This window comes from Gorilla gorilla, chromosome 18, assembly GCF_029281585.2.
Source record: "Gorilla gorilla gorilla isolate KB3781 chromosome 18, NHGRI_mGorGor1-v2.1_pri, whole genome shotgun sequence".
Classification (NCBI taxonomy): Eukaryota; Metazoa; Chordata; class Mammalia; order Primates; family Hominidae; genus Gorilla; species Gorilla gorilla.
Window position 1 is genome coordinate 116182994 of NC_073242.2, and position 12335 is coordinate 116195328.

Sequence of the window (12335 nt, forward strand, 5' to 3'; positions counted from 1 at the left end):
TGTCACTCATGCTCAATACATTGGATTCGTTTTTTTCCTACTCTCCTCTTGATAAGCAACCCATTAAACCTGAGCTAGAAGTAGCCAAGAGAAGGAGACACCCCAGGTGTTGGTCTGCAGTTTCCAGTTAACTGCCGTGTGCCTCAGTTTCGTTTACTGAGTCATCTCAGCCACAGGCTTAGTCCTTTTACTTGGTAGTTACGCAGCACAAAAACCTAAAGAGTCAGAGTTGAGTTGGGTCCATTTTTATTGTGGATCAGGGCTTAGAGGATAAGCACTGGTCAGCATTGTTAGCTGCACCATCTGCCATCCTTCTCTGTGAGCCACCTCTGTGAGACAGTCTAAATTCAGCCCAAGAAATCAGGATCAAGAAGGGGGAAAAAAGCCGTGGACCACATGGCCACTCCTGCTATATCTACACCTACCAGTCACTGAACACCTGCCCAAGTGTGACAGTTTCCATGCAGGAGACCCAAGTGGCTCTGCTAGGGAGAATAACTTATTTGCCTAAGGCTTTTTTATTTCTCAAAAGCGGGGGGGAAAAAGGGCTGGTTTCTAGAAACAGATGTGGAATTGAAGAATGTCCCAGGGAGCTAAGTTTTAAGGACTAATCACAAACTTGTTTCTCCAACAACATCCTGAATCCATTCCTTGCACCATCACACATTTTTCATGCATCAGAAGTGTTTCTAGAGCTCCAGAACCACGAGTACCTCATCACGTCCTGAGCGCTCACATCCCCCAGCAAGCCGCCTGCACCAGGCCTTTCTCTAGAAGTCCTGAGACTGAGTACTCTCCAGAGGCTGGAGGTTCGTGCGGAGTTTGTACATGTGGTTGAGCGCTTGTGTGAGGAAAGTCCCGCTGGTGTTGATCTCCATCAAGGTCAAGTTATCCAGCTAAAGCAAGAAAACAGACCAAGTTGGCCAAGGAGTTTTTGATTTTGAGAAAAAGGTAAACTCTACTGAATAAAAAAAAGAAACCAATGAACTGTTGAAAAGCACAGCTAGTAATGCCCGCCTGTAATAGCCTCAGCAGACGGGAGCCATGTGAAATTATGCGGCATCAACGCCACCAGCACCCAGGCAAGGCGGCACCTACCTTGGCATGTGCCTCCTGCTGTCTCACAAAGCTGTCAGCAGACACTCGGAGTTTGGCTATACGAGTGTCCCACATATCCTTGACCAGGGTCCGGATTTCGTCTGCCTTCGGGATGTTGTCTGAAGCACTAAAGGAGCAAGGGCTAAAGTCAGTCAGGGAACACTTGATAAGCTGAGGCAATGCTGGATAGAGTGGCTCTTTTCAGGCAAAATACGGTGGCTATTCCAGACTCAGAAAGTCTGTTTTGCTTTGTTTTCACCTTTAGGGTGTAAAGATTTCTAGCAGTTAAGCTTGGTGCGGCACTGATCCACATGGAGTTTCTTTTGCTCACATTAACTATCCCACGGCAGGCTGCTGAACAGGACTGCTGTTTACCTAAGAAAATTAGTAGAGAATCAGCTCTAAGTCAGAAGCCTCTGTCTCAGGATAACAGCATTCCGTGCTGCATAACCTCCATCTACAAGGAATCAGTTTCAAGGGCTGGCTCAAAGGTCGAGTTCTATTGCTCCTCATTTACAGAGTGTTGAGCAGATCTCCCTATTCCCCACCAGGAATCCAGGGCTCACAGCCTAGAGAAGGAAAACGCCAACTCCATGCCAGGTACTGGGCTCAGCACTTTACCTGGCATTTCTACCCTCACAAAAGCCCTGAAGGGAAGGGACTCTCCTGCTCTTCAGGGAAGACAAAAATAAGTTTCAAAAATCACAGAAGAAACTGCAAATTAGTATACAGTGAGCACACCTACACATAGCAAAATTCTGGCTAGAAGCTCCAAGTCAGCAAGGGATGAAGGAAGGCTTTCACAAAGTCGAGGCTCCCTTTGTGAAGTATTTTAAACTAACCTTTGAAGAAAAACTACACGATAAAAGCAGAAGCAAATATTGTTCGTCACTAGGCATTATAGGTTACGCTAGACATTCTCTCCATATGCTACAATTAACTCCTGATTAGTAAGTGGCAAACCACTGGTACAAAATTTATGTAGTGAGTTTTATTTATAAACCCAAACATTTAGATCTTGTGCTCTGAACAGCAGGGTAAAGAACAAAGGACCCCAACGCCTCGTCAACTGAGCTGCAGAACAAACGTAAAATTAAGTCCCTTAACCGAATGAATCATCAAACAAGGTTTTTGATAAAAACTACATACATAATATATTGAACTTCAAAAACAAAAAATGAATAGGCCCCCTCACCTAGCTAATGCCAAATTCTTACCTAGCCTGTTTATAGATCCTCTCCCTTCCAGCTACCATCCCCACCACCACTGCAGTCTCTCTCAGGTCCCTCTGAGGCCACATGCCCCTCCCAGGGGCTGGCCACTGCAGCAGAACCTATGCCTCCACTCCCCTGCTCCCATGAATGTACTACACATCCTCAAATATCTCTGCTTGCCTGGCTACACCAGGTCCTTCACACTCTGCCTGAGCATATCAGCTCCTGCCTCACTGCCCTCTCCCCTACCATCCACCTCCGACAAGTCTGCACTCCCAGCAAACCTCTGTGAGCCCTCTCTGGCACCACCTGGCCTTACTGCGCTCTGATGGACTGTCAAGAGCATTGGTCACACTGAAGATTCACTATAGGCTCCCAGGCCCACATCTCTCCTGCACCACACCAGGAACCAGGCCTATGGGACAAACGCCACTGGCGAGTGGAATGCTTGGTGCATTGCTGCTTCTCAGCTTTTTATGAAATTCATGGGCTGACTGCAGCCTCATCTCAGCCTAAGCACAAGCCCATGTTGTGTCCCCAAGTTTTCCTTTAAATTCAGCAGTGCCATTCAGTGGGCTCCCAGCCCTTCCTGCTGCTCTGCAGCATGCAGTAGTACTAGTGTCACAATTTTTTATTCTAGTTCTGCTCTTGAACCCAGTTAAAGGATACCCGGGGAGCTTCAGAAGCTTGAAATTGTACAAATGACATTCTAAGTATCTCCCAAGCAAAATTATCCACCCTTGTCTGCCTTCTTCACTAGTTTCACTTTCACTCAACAAACATGAGCCCCAGGCATCTCACTGGGGACATATGCATACGAGACCCAGCCCCTGCCCATTTAGAATGGGTACATGTGATGGCACAGCCAGACAAACAAGAAAATTACAACTGGCAAATGCCATAGCAATGTGTAGAGCTGCCAAGAGTACATGTGTGCTGAACCCAGAAGAGACATGTTATGCTAACCAGCAGAGGTGAGCAGGGGCAGGGAAAGGACAGACTTACAGGGCAGAGAACAGTATATGCAAAGTCAGAATGCTTGAAGAAGTGACAGGGGCCAGTGTGAGCCTGAGCCCTCCAGAAGCAGAGAAAAGAGCTGTACAGAGGTGGAAAGAGGGAGGAGGAGCACGCACCAGGCTGTACACTGCTTGAACACCATGCTCAGGTAGACGAGAGGGAAGACAGGATTTTAAGCAGGGAGTCACATGGCAGTTCTGCTTTTCAAAGGCCCCTCTGGCTGAGATGTGAAGAATGAAAGGAAAGCTGAGTGGAGCCAGTATGGATGAAGGCAAACAAGCTATGGAGTTACTACAGCATGATTTTGCCAGGAAGTGGGCTTTCCTGTAACCCAAGGACAGAGACAAATGTAAGCCCTCTGGCCTTTCCTGCGAAAGACACAGAAAAACTCAAATCCACCTACTCCAAGGAGAAACAGGAATAAAGCTGTGCTAAATAAAACACATACATGGCAAAGAATGGCTACTGCCGATTCTGTGAGATGCTGGTGGCTCACACTGGGGTCCAATGTCGAGTGATGTGAGGCAGAACAAAAAGAGCCAAGGGCTTCACCGGGAGGTGGAGAAAAGGAAAAATGAGAGACAGAGAAAGGGAAAGAACAGACAGAAAGACACACAGAGACAGACAGAGTGCACCTGGCAGGTGTGTGTACACAGATGACCTCGTGGTCACTGACCTGAGAAACAGGGCGGCCAGTGTTGCCACTTACTAAGGCAATAAGCAGGGAAGCAGAGAGGAAGGACGAGGGTTAGGGGAAGGGCATGGCGAGTCCAGTCTTGGGTGTGGCCTCTAAGAGGTGAGATCTACTTACTGATTTAACAGGAGCTTGGTAAGTTCCATGTAGTAAGGGCTGGGCATTGGGGTAAAAGTTTCTTCCTTTCGTTCATGATCCCTCATCTTCTCCAACTTTTCTGAAATTTAGAAGTTACTACATTTTACCATCATTATAACCAAGATATTTATTAAACCTTCCAAATTTACCAAGTGCCTATATTATCTGGCAAATACATTATCAACTAGCAAATACATGAAAGAACATTTTGGGATGACATTTGTATAATTAACTAGATGATTTGAGGCCTCCCCCTAGAAACTTTCTCTCCAAAAGAAAGGTAAATTTTTGTCGCTGCTTGGGCCTGCAGAAGATATTCCTAAAAAGAATGTTAGAGTCAAAAGTTTGATGTTTGTTGTGTTTTGTTTTTTTTCTTTTTTAGGGAAACAGCAAAGTAATTTACCTTTACCGCCTTTTTTTTTTTTTTTTTTTTTTTGAGAGGGTCTCTCTCTCATACCCAGGCTGGAGTGCAGTGGCACCATCACAGCTCACTGCAGCTTCAACCTCCTGGGCTCAAGCAATCCTCCCGCCTCAGCCTCCCAAGGAGTAGTTGAGATCACAGGCACATGCCACCATTTATTTTTTGTAGAGACAAGGTCTCACTATGTTGCCCAGGCTGGTCTCAAACTCCTGTGCTCAACTGATCGCCCTGCCTCAGCTTCTCGAAGTGCTGGGATTATAGGAGTGAGTCACCTGGTCAGTATTATACCTTTGATGCAATAAGTGATCAAAGTAGTCAGTGACTTAAATTTTTTTATACTAAGCCTCGTTCAGAAGGGAGCAAGACAACTTACAAAACTAGAGCCACCCCAGCCTGGGCGCGATACAATATCCTAGGGGGGTTAAGCCACCCCAGCCTGGGCGTGATACAATATCCTAGGGGCTAAGCCACCCCAGCCTGGGCATGATACAATAGCCTAGGGGTTAAGCCACCCCAGCCTGGGCGCGATACAATATCCTAGGGGCTAAGCCACCCCAGCCTGGGCGTGATACAATATCCTAGTGGGGGTTAAGCCACCCTGGCCTGGGCGCGATACAATATCCTAGGGGTTAAGCCACCCCAGCCTGGGCACGATACAATATCCTAGGGGGCTAAGCCACCCCAGCCGGGAGGAGGCATGACATCCTAGAGGGGTGAAAGCCCAGCGTCTAGAATCAAACAGCTGTATCCAATTCCACCAGCATCAGCACTGTTCTCACACATGCTCCAGCTCCCTCAGCCCTCCCCGTCTGCAGAGAAACCTGTCCTGGGTGCGGACTGTGTACTGTAGCTAAGGGACAAGCACGGAGCACAGCTACGCTGCAGGGTCCCATTGTAAAGGGCCAAGTACCCATCCCCAGGGCCCTTGGTGCCGTCCTGCAATCCTGGCCCAATTCCTTGGTCTACTCACCCTCTCTTCACTGCCGCCAGCACCGCCTCAACCCACCACCCACCTCTCATCTGACACCCAGCTGAGTGTGACCCACACGCCACCCCATCCCCCAAACTCCCTGTGTAGCTCCTACCCACTCGAGGACCAGCCTTCCAGGTGTCCTGGACCCTCCTCTCACCTGCACAGTAAGGCACTCCAGCAGCTCTCATGCTCTTGAATGATCACTGTCCCCTCCTTGCTTGATCCTCCCAAACACACTAATAGATAAAGCCTTAAAAAGAAGGCCCTCCCTGGACACCCCTCTGAGCTTGCTTCTGAACTCACTAGGCTCCCCTTTTTGTCTCTTGGCAATTCCTCCCGACCTCTCGACACTGGGACACAGAGCTCAGCTCCCAACCCCATTCTCCACTACCTAAACTCATATCCACACCGCCTCGTCCAAATGCCACCCACATGCTCAGAAAGACCTCCAAATTTATACCCCCATCAGCCCCTGAGCTCTAACTCCTGACTCAGTAACCTCATTGCTGCTGTAACTTCCCCCTGGATATCCAGAAAGCACAACAGGGCAAACCCCAACTCCTGATACCCACTGCAGCCCACAGCCTGCTCCTGCAGCCTCCCACCTCAGGAGACAGCAACTCCCTCTCCTGGGCCTCCAGCCAAGAGCCTGGCTGTCAGCTTTCACTCTTCTCCCTCACATCCCATGGCCAGTCCTTCAGCCAATCCTGTTGCTGCTTCCTTCAAAACATACCTAGACGCCTACCACATCTCCCACCTCCATCAGCTAGAGGCCACTCTCAGTGCTTGCCTGGATTCATTCCCTGCTCCTATTGCACCAACCTTCTCTACACAGCAGAGTGATCCTTTCATTAACATTTGAATCAGCTTATGAAACACCTCTGGTCCAACTTTCTAGCAAATAAAAAAGATACAATCAAAATTTTTGGCCAGGACATGGAACAATGGAAACTCATATTTCTTGTAGGATAAAGGCTCAGCTGCTTTGAAGGACCAGGTGGCCGTTTCTTACAAAGTTAAGCATTATCCCTGAGATCCAGCAAGTCCATCATTCTAGGTATTTATTTACCCAAGGGAAAAAGAAACATATCCATGAAAAGACGTGGACAAGAATATTCACAAAAGCCTTATTAAGAATAGCCAAAAATGAGCCAGGCACAGTGGCTCACACTTATAATCCCAGCACTTTGGGAGACGGAGGTGGAAGCCCAGGAGTTCAAAACCAGTCTGAGCAACAAAGTGAGACCCTGTCTCTATAAAAATTAGCTGAATGTGATGGTATACACCTGTAGTCCCAGTTACTCAAGAAGCAGAAGTGGGAGGATCGCTTGAGCCCAGGAGGTGGAGGTTGCAGTGAGCCATGATCACGCCACTGCACTCCAGCCTGGACATCAGAGCGAGACTCTGTCTCAAAAGCCAAAAATGAGCTGGGCACATTGATGCACACCTGTAGTCCCAGCTACTAGGGAGGCTGAGATGGGAGGATCACTTGAGCCAGGAGTTGGAGGCTGCAATGCACTATGATCACACCTATGAATAACCACTGCAATCCAGCCTGGGCAACAGAGAAATCCCTGTCTCTAAATTTTTTTTTAAGGCCAAAAAGGGGAATCCCAAATATCTACCAACAGAAGAATCGGTGAACAAATATGTAGTATGGAGAGTACCCAGCAATGGAAGAACGTAGCCAGGTGGTGTGAATATGAGTTTCGGTAGTGGAGAAAGGGGTTGGGAGCTGAGCTCTGTGTCCCAGTGTCCAGAACGTAAACAGGTGAATCTCAAAAACAGTGTTGGATAAGAGAAGTCAGAAACAAAAAAACGACATACTAGATTATTCCATTTACATGAAGTCCCAGAACAGGCAGAACTGGTTTTGTTTGTTTGTTTTCCTGAGATGGAGTCTCGCTGTATCTCCCAGGCTGGAGTACAGTGGCGCGATCTCAGCTCACTGCAACTTCCGCCTCCTGGGTTCAAGCAATTCTCCCTGCCTCAGCCTCCCAAGTAGCTGGGATTACAGGCGCCCACCAAACACCCAGCTAATTTTTGTATTTTTTAGTAGAGACAGGGTTTCGCCATGTTGGCCAGGCTGGTCTTGAACTCCTGACCGCAGGTGATCCACCCATCTCGGCCTCCCAAAGTGCTGGGATTACAGGCATGAGCCACCGCGCCTGGCCCAGAACAGGCAGAACTTATCTGTGGTGCAGAAGTCAGGAGGCAGCAGGCTGTTGGGTAGGGTGTATAGACAGGTTAATGGTGCCTCACTGTTCCCACAATACGGCTCCAGCCCAGGTAAAAAGTTCAAGGGGAACTCTCCACACCTTCTGACTCTAGCCTGCGATAAAACAGGCCCTTGCCGTGTTAACACCTCGGGTCTAGATGGGACAAAATTGCCAGAGACTGATTTTAAACAAGGGGCCTGGAGAGGATGCTGCACTAATGGAGCCAGGCCTCGTGGGCCTCTCCGCTACAAAAGCCTTCCGGCCAGGGGCAACAGCTCACATCTGTAATCCCAGCACTCTGAGAGGATCACTGGAGCCCAGAAGTTTGAGACCAGCCTGGGCAACATAGCAAGACCCCCATCTCCACTAAAAAAAAAAAAAAAAAAAAAAAAAAAAATCAAAAAATTAGTCAGGCATGGTGATGCACACCTGTAGTCCCAGCTACTCCGGAAGCTGAAGCAGGAGGATGACTTGAGGCTGGGAAGTCAAGGCTGCAGTGAGCTATGATTGCATCACTATAGCCCAGCCTGGGTGACAGAGCAAGACCCTTTCTCAAAAAAAAAAAAAAAACCGTCTCAAAGCAGAGGAACTGGGGTTTCCCATTATGTTTCAGGACTACCCGAGTCACCTGCCACTTTAGGACAGGGAGCAAGGGGAAGACACTAAGCAGTCTGTCTTAAACAGACCCCAGAGTGGCTGGCTCAATGAGCTCTTGCTTCTAGGAGGTAGGTACCCCCAATAAGTCCCAGTAAGGAGGGGGCAGTCAAAATCACTCACGGCTGAGACCCCATCTCCACAAAAAGAAAAAAAAAATCACTCAGGGTCTTTTCAAATTCTACATGTATGACCATACCCCTCTCCCCTCCAACACACACAAAAAAATTAAGATTTTTTTTTTCCTATAATGAGCTACTCATATCTCCAAGAGAAGAAAAAGATTGCAAAGGCTCAGAATAAAGTCTGTCTACATCTTTCAGTTTTTTTTAGCAGCTTTATTGAAGCATAATTAATATATCATACAATTCAGCCATTTAAAGTATACAAGTTTTGAGGCGGGTGGATCACGAGGTCAGGAGATTGAGACCATCCTGGCTAACACGGTGAAACCCAGTCTCTACTAAAAATACAAAAACAAAATTAGCCGGGCGTGGTAGCGGGTGCCTGTAGTCCCAGCTACTTGGGAGGCTGAGGCGGGAGAATGGTGTGAACCCAGGAGGTGGAGCTTGCAGTGAGCCGAGATCGCGCCACTGCACTCCAGCCTGGGCGACAGAGCGAGACTCTGTCTCAAAAAAAAAAAAAAGTATACAAGTTTTAGTAGCACTTGTGGGCTATTAAAAACAAAGTGTACAAGTCAATGGTGTTTAGTATATTCAGACTTGGGCAACCATTACCTCCATCGATCCCAATTTTCATCATGCCAAAAAGAAACTCCACAATCCCTCCATCACCCAAAGCAAGACCCCCATACTTAAGCAACTACTAATCTACATTGTCTCCATTGATTTGCCTATTCTAGACAGTTGATAGAAATGGAATGATACAGTGTGTGGTCTTCTGTGCCTGGTTTCTTTCATTCAGCAAGATGTTTAAGATATTTCAGGTTCATCCACGCAGTAGCATGTATCAGAATTCCATTCCTTTTTATAGCTGAATAATATTCAACCCTATTGTGATATATTATTTCCATGCATTCTCTATAACTGCTTCTCAACATGCTAATCTATACTTATTTTTAAAATTTTAAAACAAATGCTTATTTAACGTCATATATTTATTTTAAAGCAAATTGAAATATCTTACATTAAAATATAGGCTGGGCACAGTGGCTCACGCCTATAATCCCAGCAGATCTGCCAAGGTGGCCAGATCGCTTGACCCCAGGAGTTTGAGACCAGCCTGGGCAACATGGCAAGACCCCATCTCTACAAAAACGCAAAAATTTGCAGGATGTGGTGGCGCACGCCAGTGGTCCCAGCTACTTGGGAGGCTGAGGCGGGAGGATCACTTGAACCCAGGAGGTGAAGGCTGCATTGAGCCGAGATTGCACCATTGCTCTCCAGCCTGGGTGATGGAGTCAGACCCGTCTCAAAAAATAAACTACAACTTTCACACACACCAAAACCTAACATGACATTACTAACAGTGGTTAGCAGACTCTGCTGAGAGGTGAATCTGGAAGTATTCCTTTCAGCTGATCAGTGGATAATGGAACAGAGGGAGCACGGACCTAGCCAGGAAGGAGGCCCCATGCCTCCACCCCGTGGGAGAGGGCGTCACCCCAAGCCCGGCCCCACCCACGCATCGACCAGTCTCCACCACATCCTTACCTACGTCCATCCACTCTGGAGGGAGCAGGCGACATTTCTGTCTTTGTTTCAGGTTAATCGCCAGCCACAGGGGCACTTCCACTGGTAAACCAGGGTTAAAAGGCCCCAGGTCCCCCTGCCAAAAGTAAAACAATTCCCCGTAAGATTAAAAAAGAACAAAAAAAGCACTACTGCGCGTTACTGCTATCAAATAAGAGGCAAGGCATTGCAGAGGCTGAAGTCCAAATGCAAATAATAAAAACCCAACTGTTACCAGACTCAGAACAAAGCACCTCCTAAGCGGCTCCGAGACACCTGCGAGCGTGGGGCTCAGTCCTTCTGGGCTTTCCGCGGACAGGATGCAAGTCTCCCCTGAGTGGGTGGGGGGCGCTCCCTCTCCCGCCTGCACCCTCCAACTCCAGAACAGGTTGCACACACCCAATGTTGGGGTCCTGGGGTGCGGGGAGGTGGGTCTGGGCAGGTACAGAGCCTGCCCTCCTTCTCCAGGACTCCCAGCGCCGAGGCGCCTCCCTTATACTTAAAACGCAAAGCCGGGCGGGCGCGGTGGCTCACAATCCAGCTACCCGGGAGGCTGAGGCAGGAGAATCACCTGAACCCGGGAGGCGGAGGCTGCAGCGAGCCGAGATCGCGCCACTGCATCCCAGCCTGGGCGATAATAAAAATAAAGACAAAAACAAACAGAGGCAAAGCCGACTTTTGCCCAGAATCCCAGCACTTTGGGAGGCCGAGGTGGGAGGATCGCCTGGGGAGCCCAGGAGTTCGAGGCCAGCCCCATCTCTACCAAATAAATAAGCCGGGCGCAGTGGCTCCCGCCTGTCATCCCAGCACTTTGGGAGGCCGAGGCGAGTGGCTCATGAGGTCAGGAGTTCGAGACCAGCCTGGCCCACACGGTGAAACCCCATCTCTACCAAAAATACAAAAATGAGCCGGGCGTGGTGGCGGGCACCTGTAACACCAGCTACTCAGGAGGCTGAGGCAGGAGAATCGCTTGAACCCAGGAGGCGGAGGCTGCAGTGAGCCGAGATGGCACCACTTGCACTCCAGCCTGGGCGACAGAGTGAGACTCCATTTCAAAAACCAAAAAAACAAACCAAAAAAGCCCTGTAAACCCGGGCGTTCCGGCCACTGGCAAAGAGTGCAGTCTCGCTTTCCTCATCCGAGAAGCGGGAACGGCGGTGAGCGAGTCAAGCGCCGAGTGGTGGCCTCCGCAGATGCGGGAGCAGGGCGAGCCCGCGACCCCGGCGCTGAAGGCCACGCGGGAGCCCCGGACGCGCCCAGCCCGGCCTCCCCTCCCCACGGCGGGCCCAGGCCTCACCCCGATGAGGTAGATCTTGTCCAGACTGAAGTTGGGGATAATGGTAACCAGCTCCTTCTCGGCGAGGAACTCGACCTCGGCCGCGTCCATGGCGGCGCGAGCTGCAGGCCAGAGCCTCACGGTCTCCTCGGGCCCCTCAGCGTCCCGGAGGAGACGCCGCGGCCGCCGTTTTCCCGCCACGGCGAGAGCCCGCCCCAGCCGGAAGACGGCCTGCGACAGCCTATAGGAAGGCGGTAGACAGCCTATAGGCGCTGTCTCCGGGCGGGGGGGCGGAGACCGCGGTCGCGAAGAGCCCGCTGATTGGCAAGGCCGAGGGAGGCTGAGCGCCGGCCCCGCCCCGGCCCGCGGACAGGCCCCGCCCCCACCCCGGCCCCGCCCCGCCCGTGGGCGTGCGCCTGGCGCTGTGAGGATCTCCTGCCGCGGGCGCCAGCTTTGGTGTCCGTTCACCTGTCCCCGGCGCCCGCCGCAAACGGCCCTAGTCAAGAGCCGGGGGTGGGGTTCCGGGCCGCTTCTACGCCGGCGTTCCGCATGGGGCCAAGAGTAAACGCATTTATTTTATTTTAATTTTTAAACAACTTTTCGTTGATTTGGGATCTCGCTGTGTTGCTCAGGCTGGTCTTGAACTTCTGGCCTCCAGCAATCCTCCCATCTCGACCTCCCAAAGTGCTGGGATTACAGGTGGGAGCCATCGTGCCAGGCCAAGAGTACAAGCATTTATTGGCCCAAACTCAGCACCGGGCCCGGGACTAGGCATCACCCGGGCTGACAGATAGAGGGATGAGGGAAGACCTTGTTTCCATTAATTTCACAATCTTCTGCCCTCTCTGCACACATTGTTTAAAACAGCTGTAAAAATGCAGATTCCTCCATCCCACCCCACAGCTTCCAATTCGGACACCTCAGAGCAGGGGCTCAGAAT

At 50.0% G+C, this 12335-nt stretch overlaps 1 protein-coding gene across 1 annotated transcript; it reads right to left on the reverse strand.

Annotated features, from left to right (window-relative positions):
* Positions 1 to 229: 229 nt before the first annotated feature.
* On the reverse strand, positions 230 to 11661 carry GINS2 (GINS complex subunit 2). Its single transcript, XM_004058092.4, has 5 exons — positions 11417 to 11661; positions 10102 to 10216; positions 4141 to 4240; positions 1099 to 1225; positions 230 to 896 (listed from the first exon to the last, which is right to left on the reverse strand). Exons 1-5 carry the CDS (start codon positions 11504 to 11506, stop codon positions 771 to 773), a joined length of 558 nt encoding a protein of 185 aa, XP_004058140.1. The 5' UTR covers positions 11507 to 11661; the 3' UTR covers positions 230 to 770.
* Between the last annotated feature and the right edge of the window lie 674 nt (positions 11662 to 12335).

Excerpts from the sequence above, each read along its gene's own strand:
- GINS2 (XM_004058092.4), bottom strand. The coding sequence starts at position 11,506 with ATGGACGCGGCCGAGGTCGAGTTCCTCGCCGAGAAGGAGCTGGTTACC. Across the intron at positions 10,217-11,416 it reads ACAAGATCTACCTCATCGGG|GGGGACCTGGGGCCTTTTAA; the intron begins GTGAGGCCTGGG and ends TACTTTTGGCAG. Across the intron at positions 1,226-4,140 it reads ACCAAGCTCCTGTTAAATCA|TGCTTCAGACAACATCCCGA; the intron begins GTAAGTAGATCT and ends TTGCTCCTTTAG.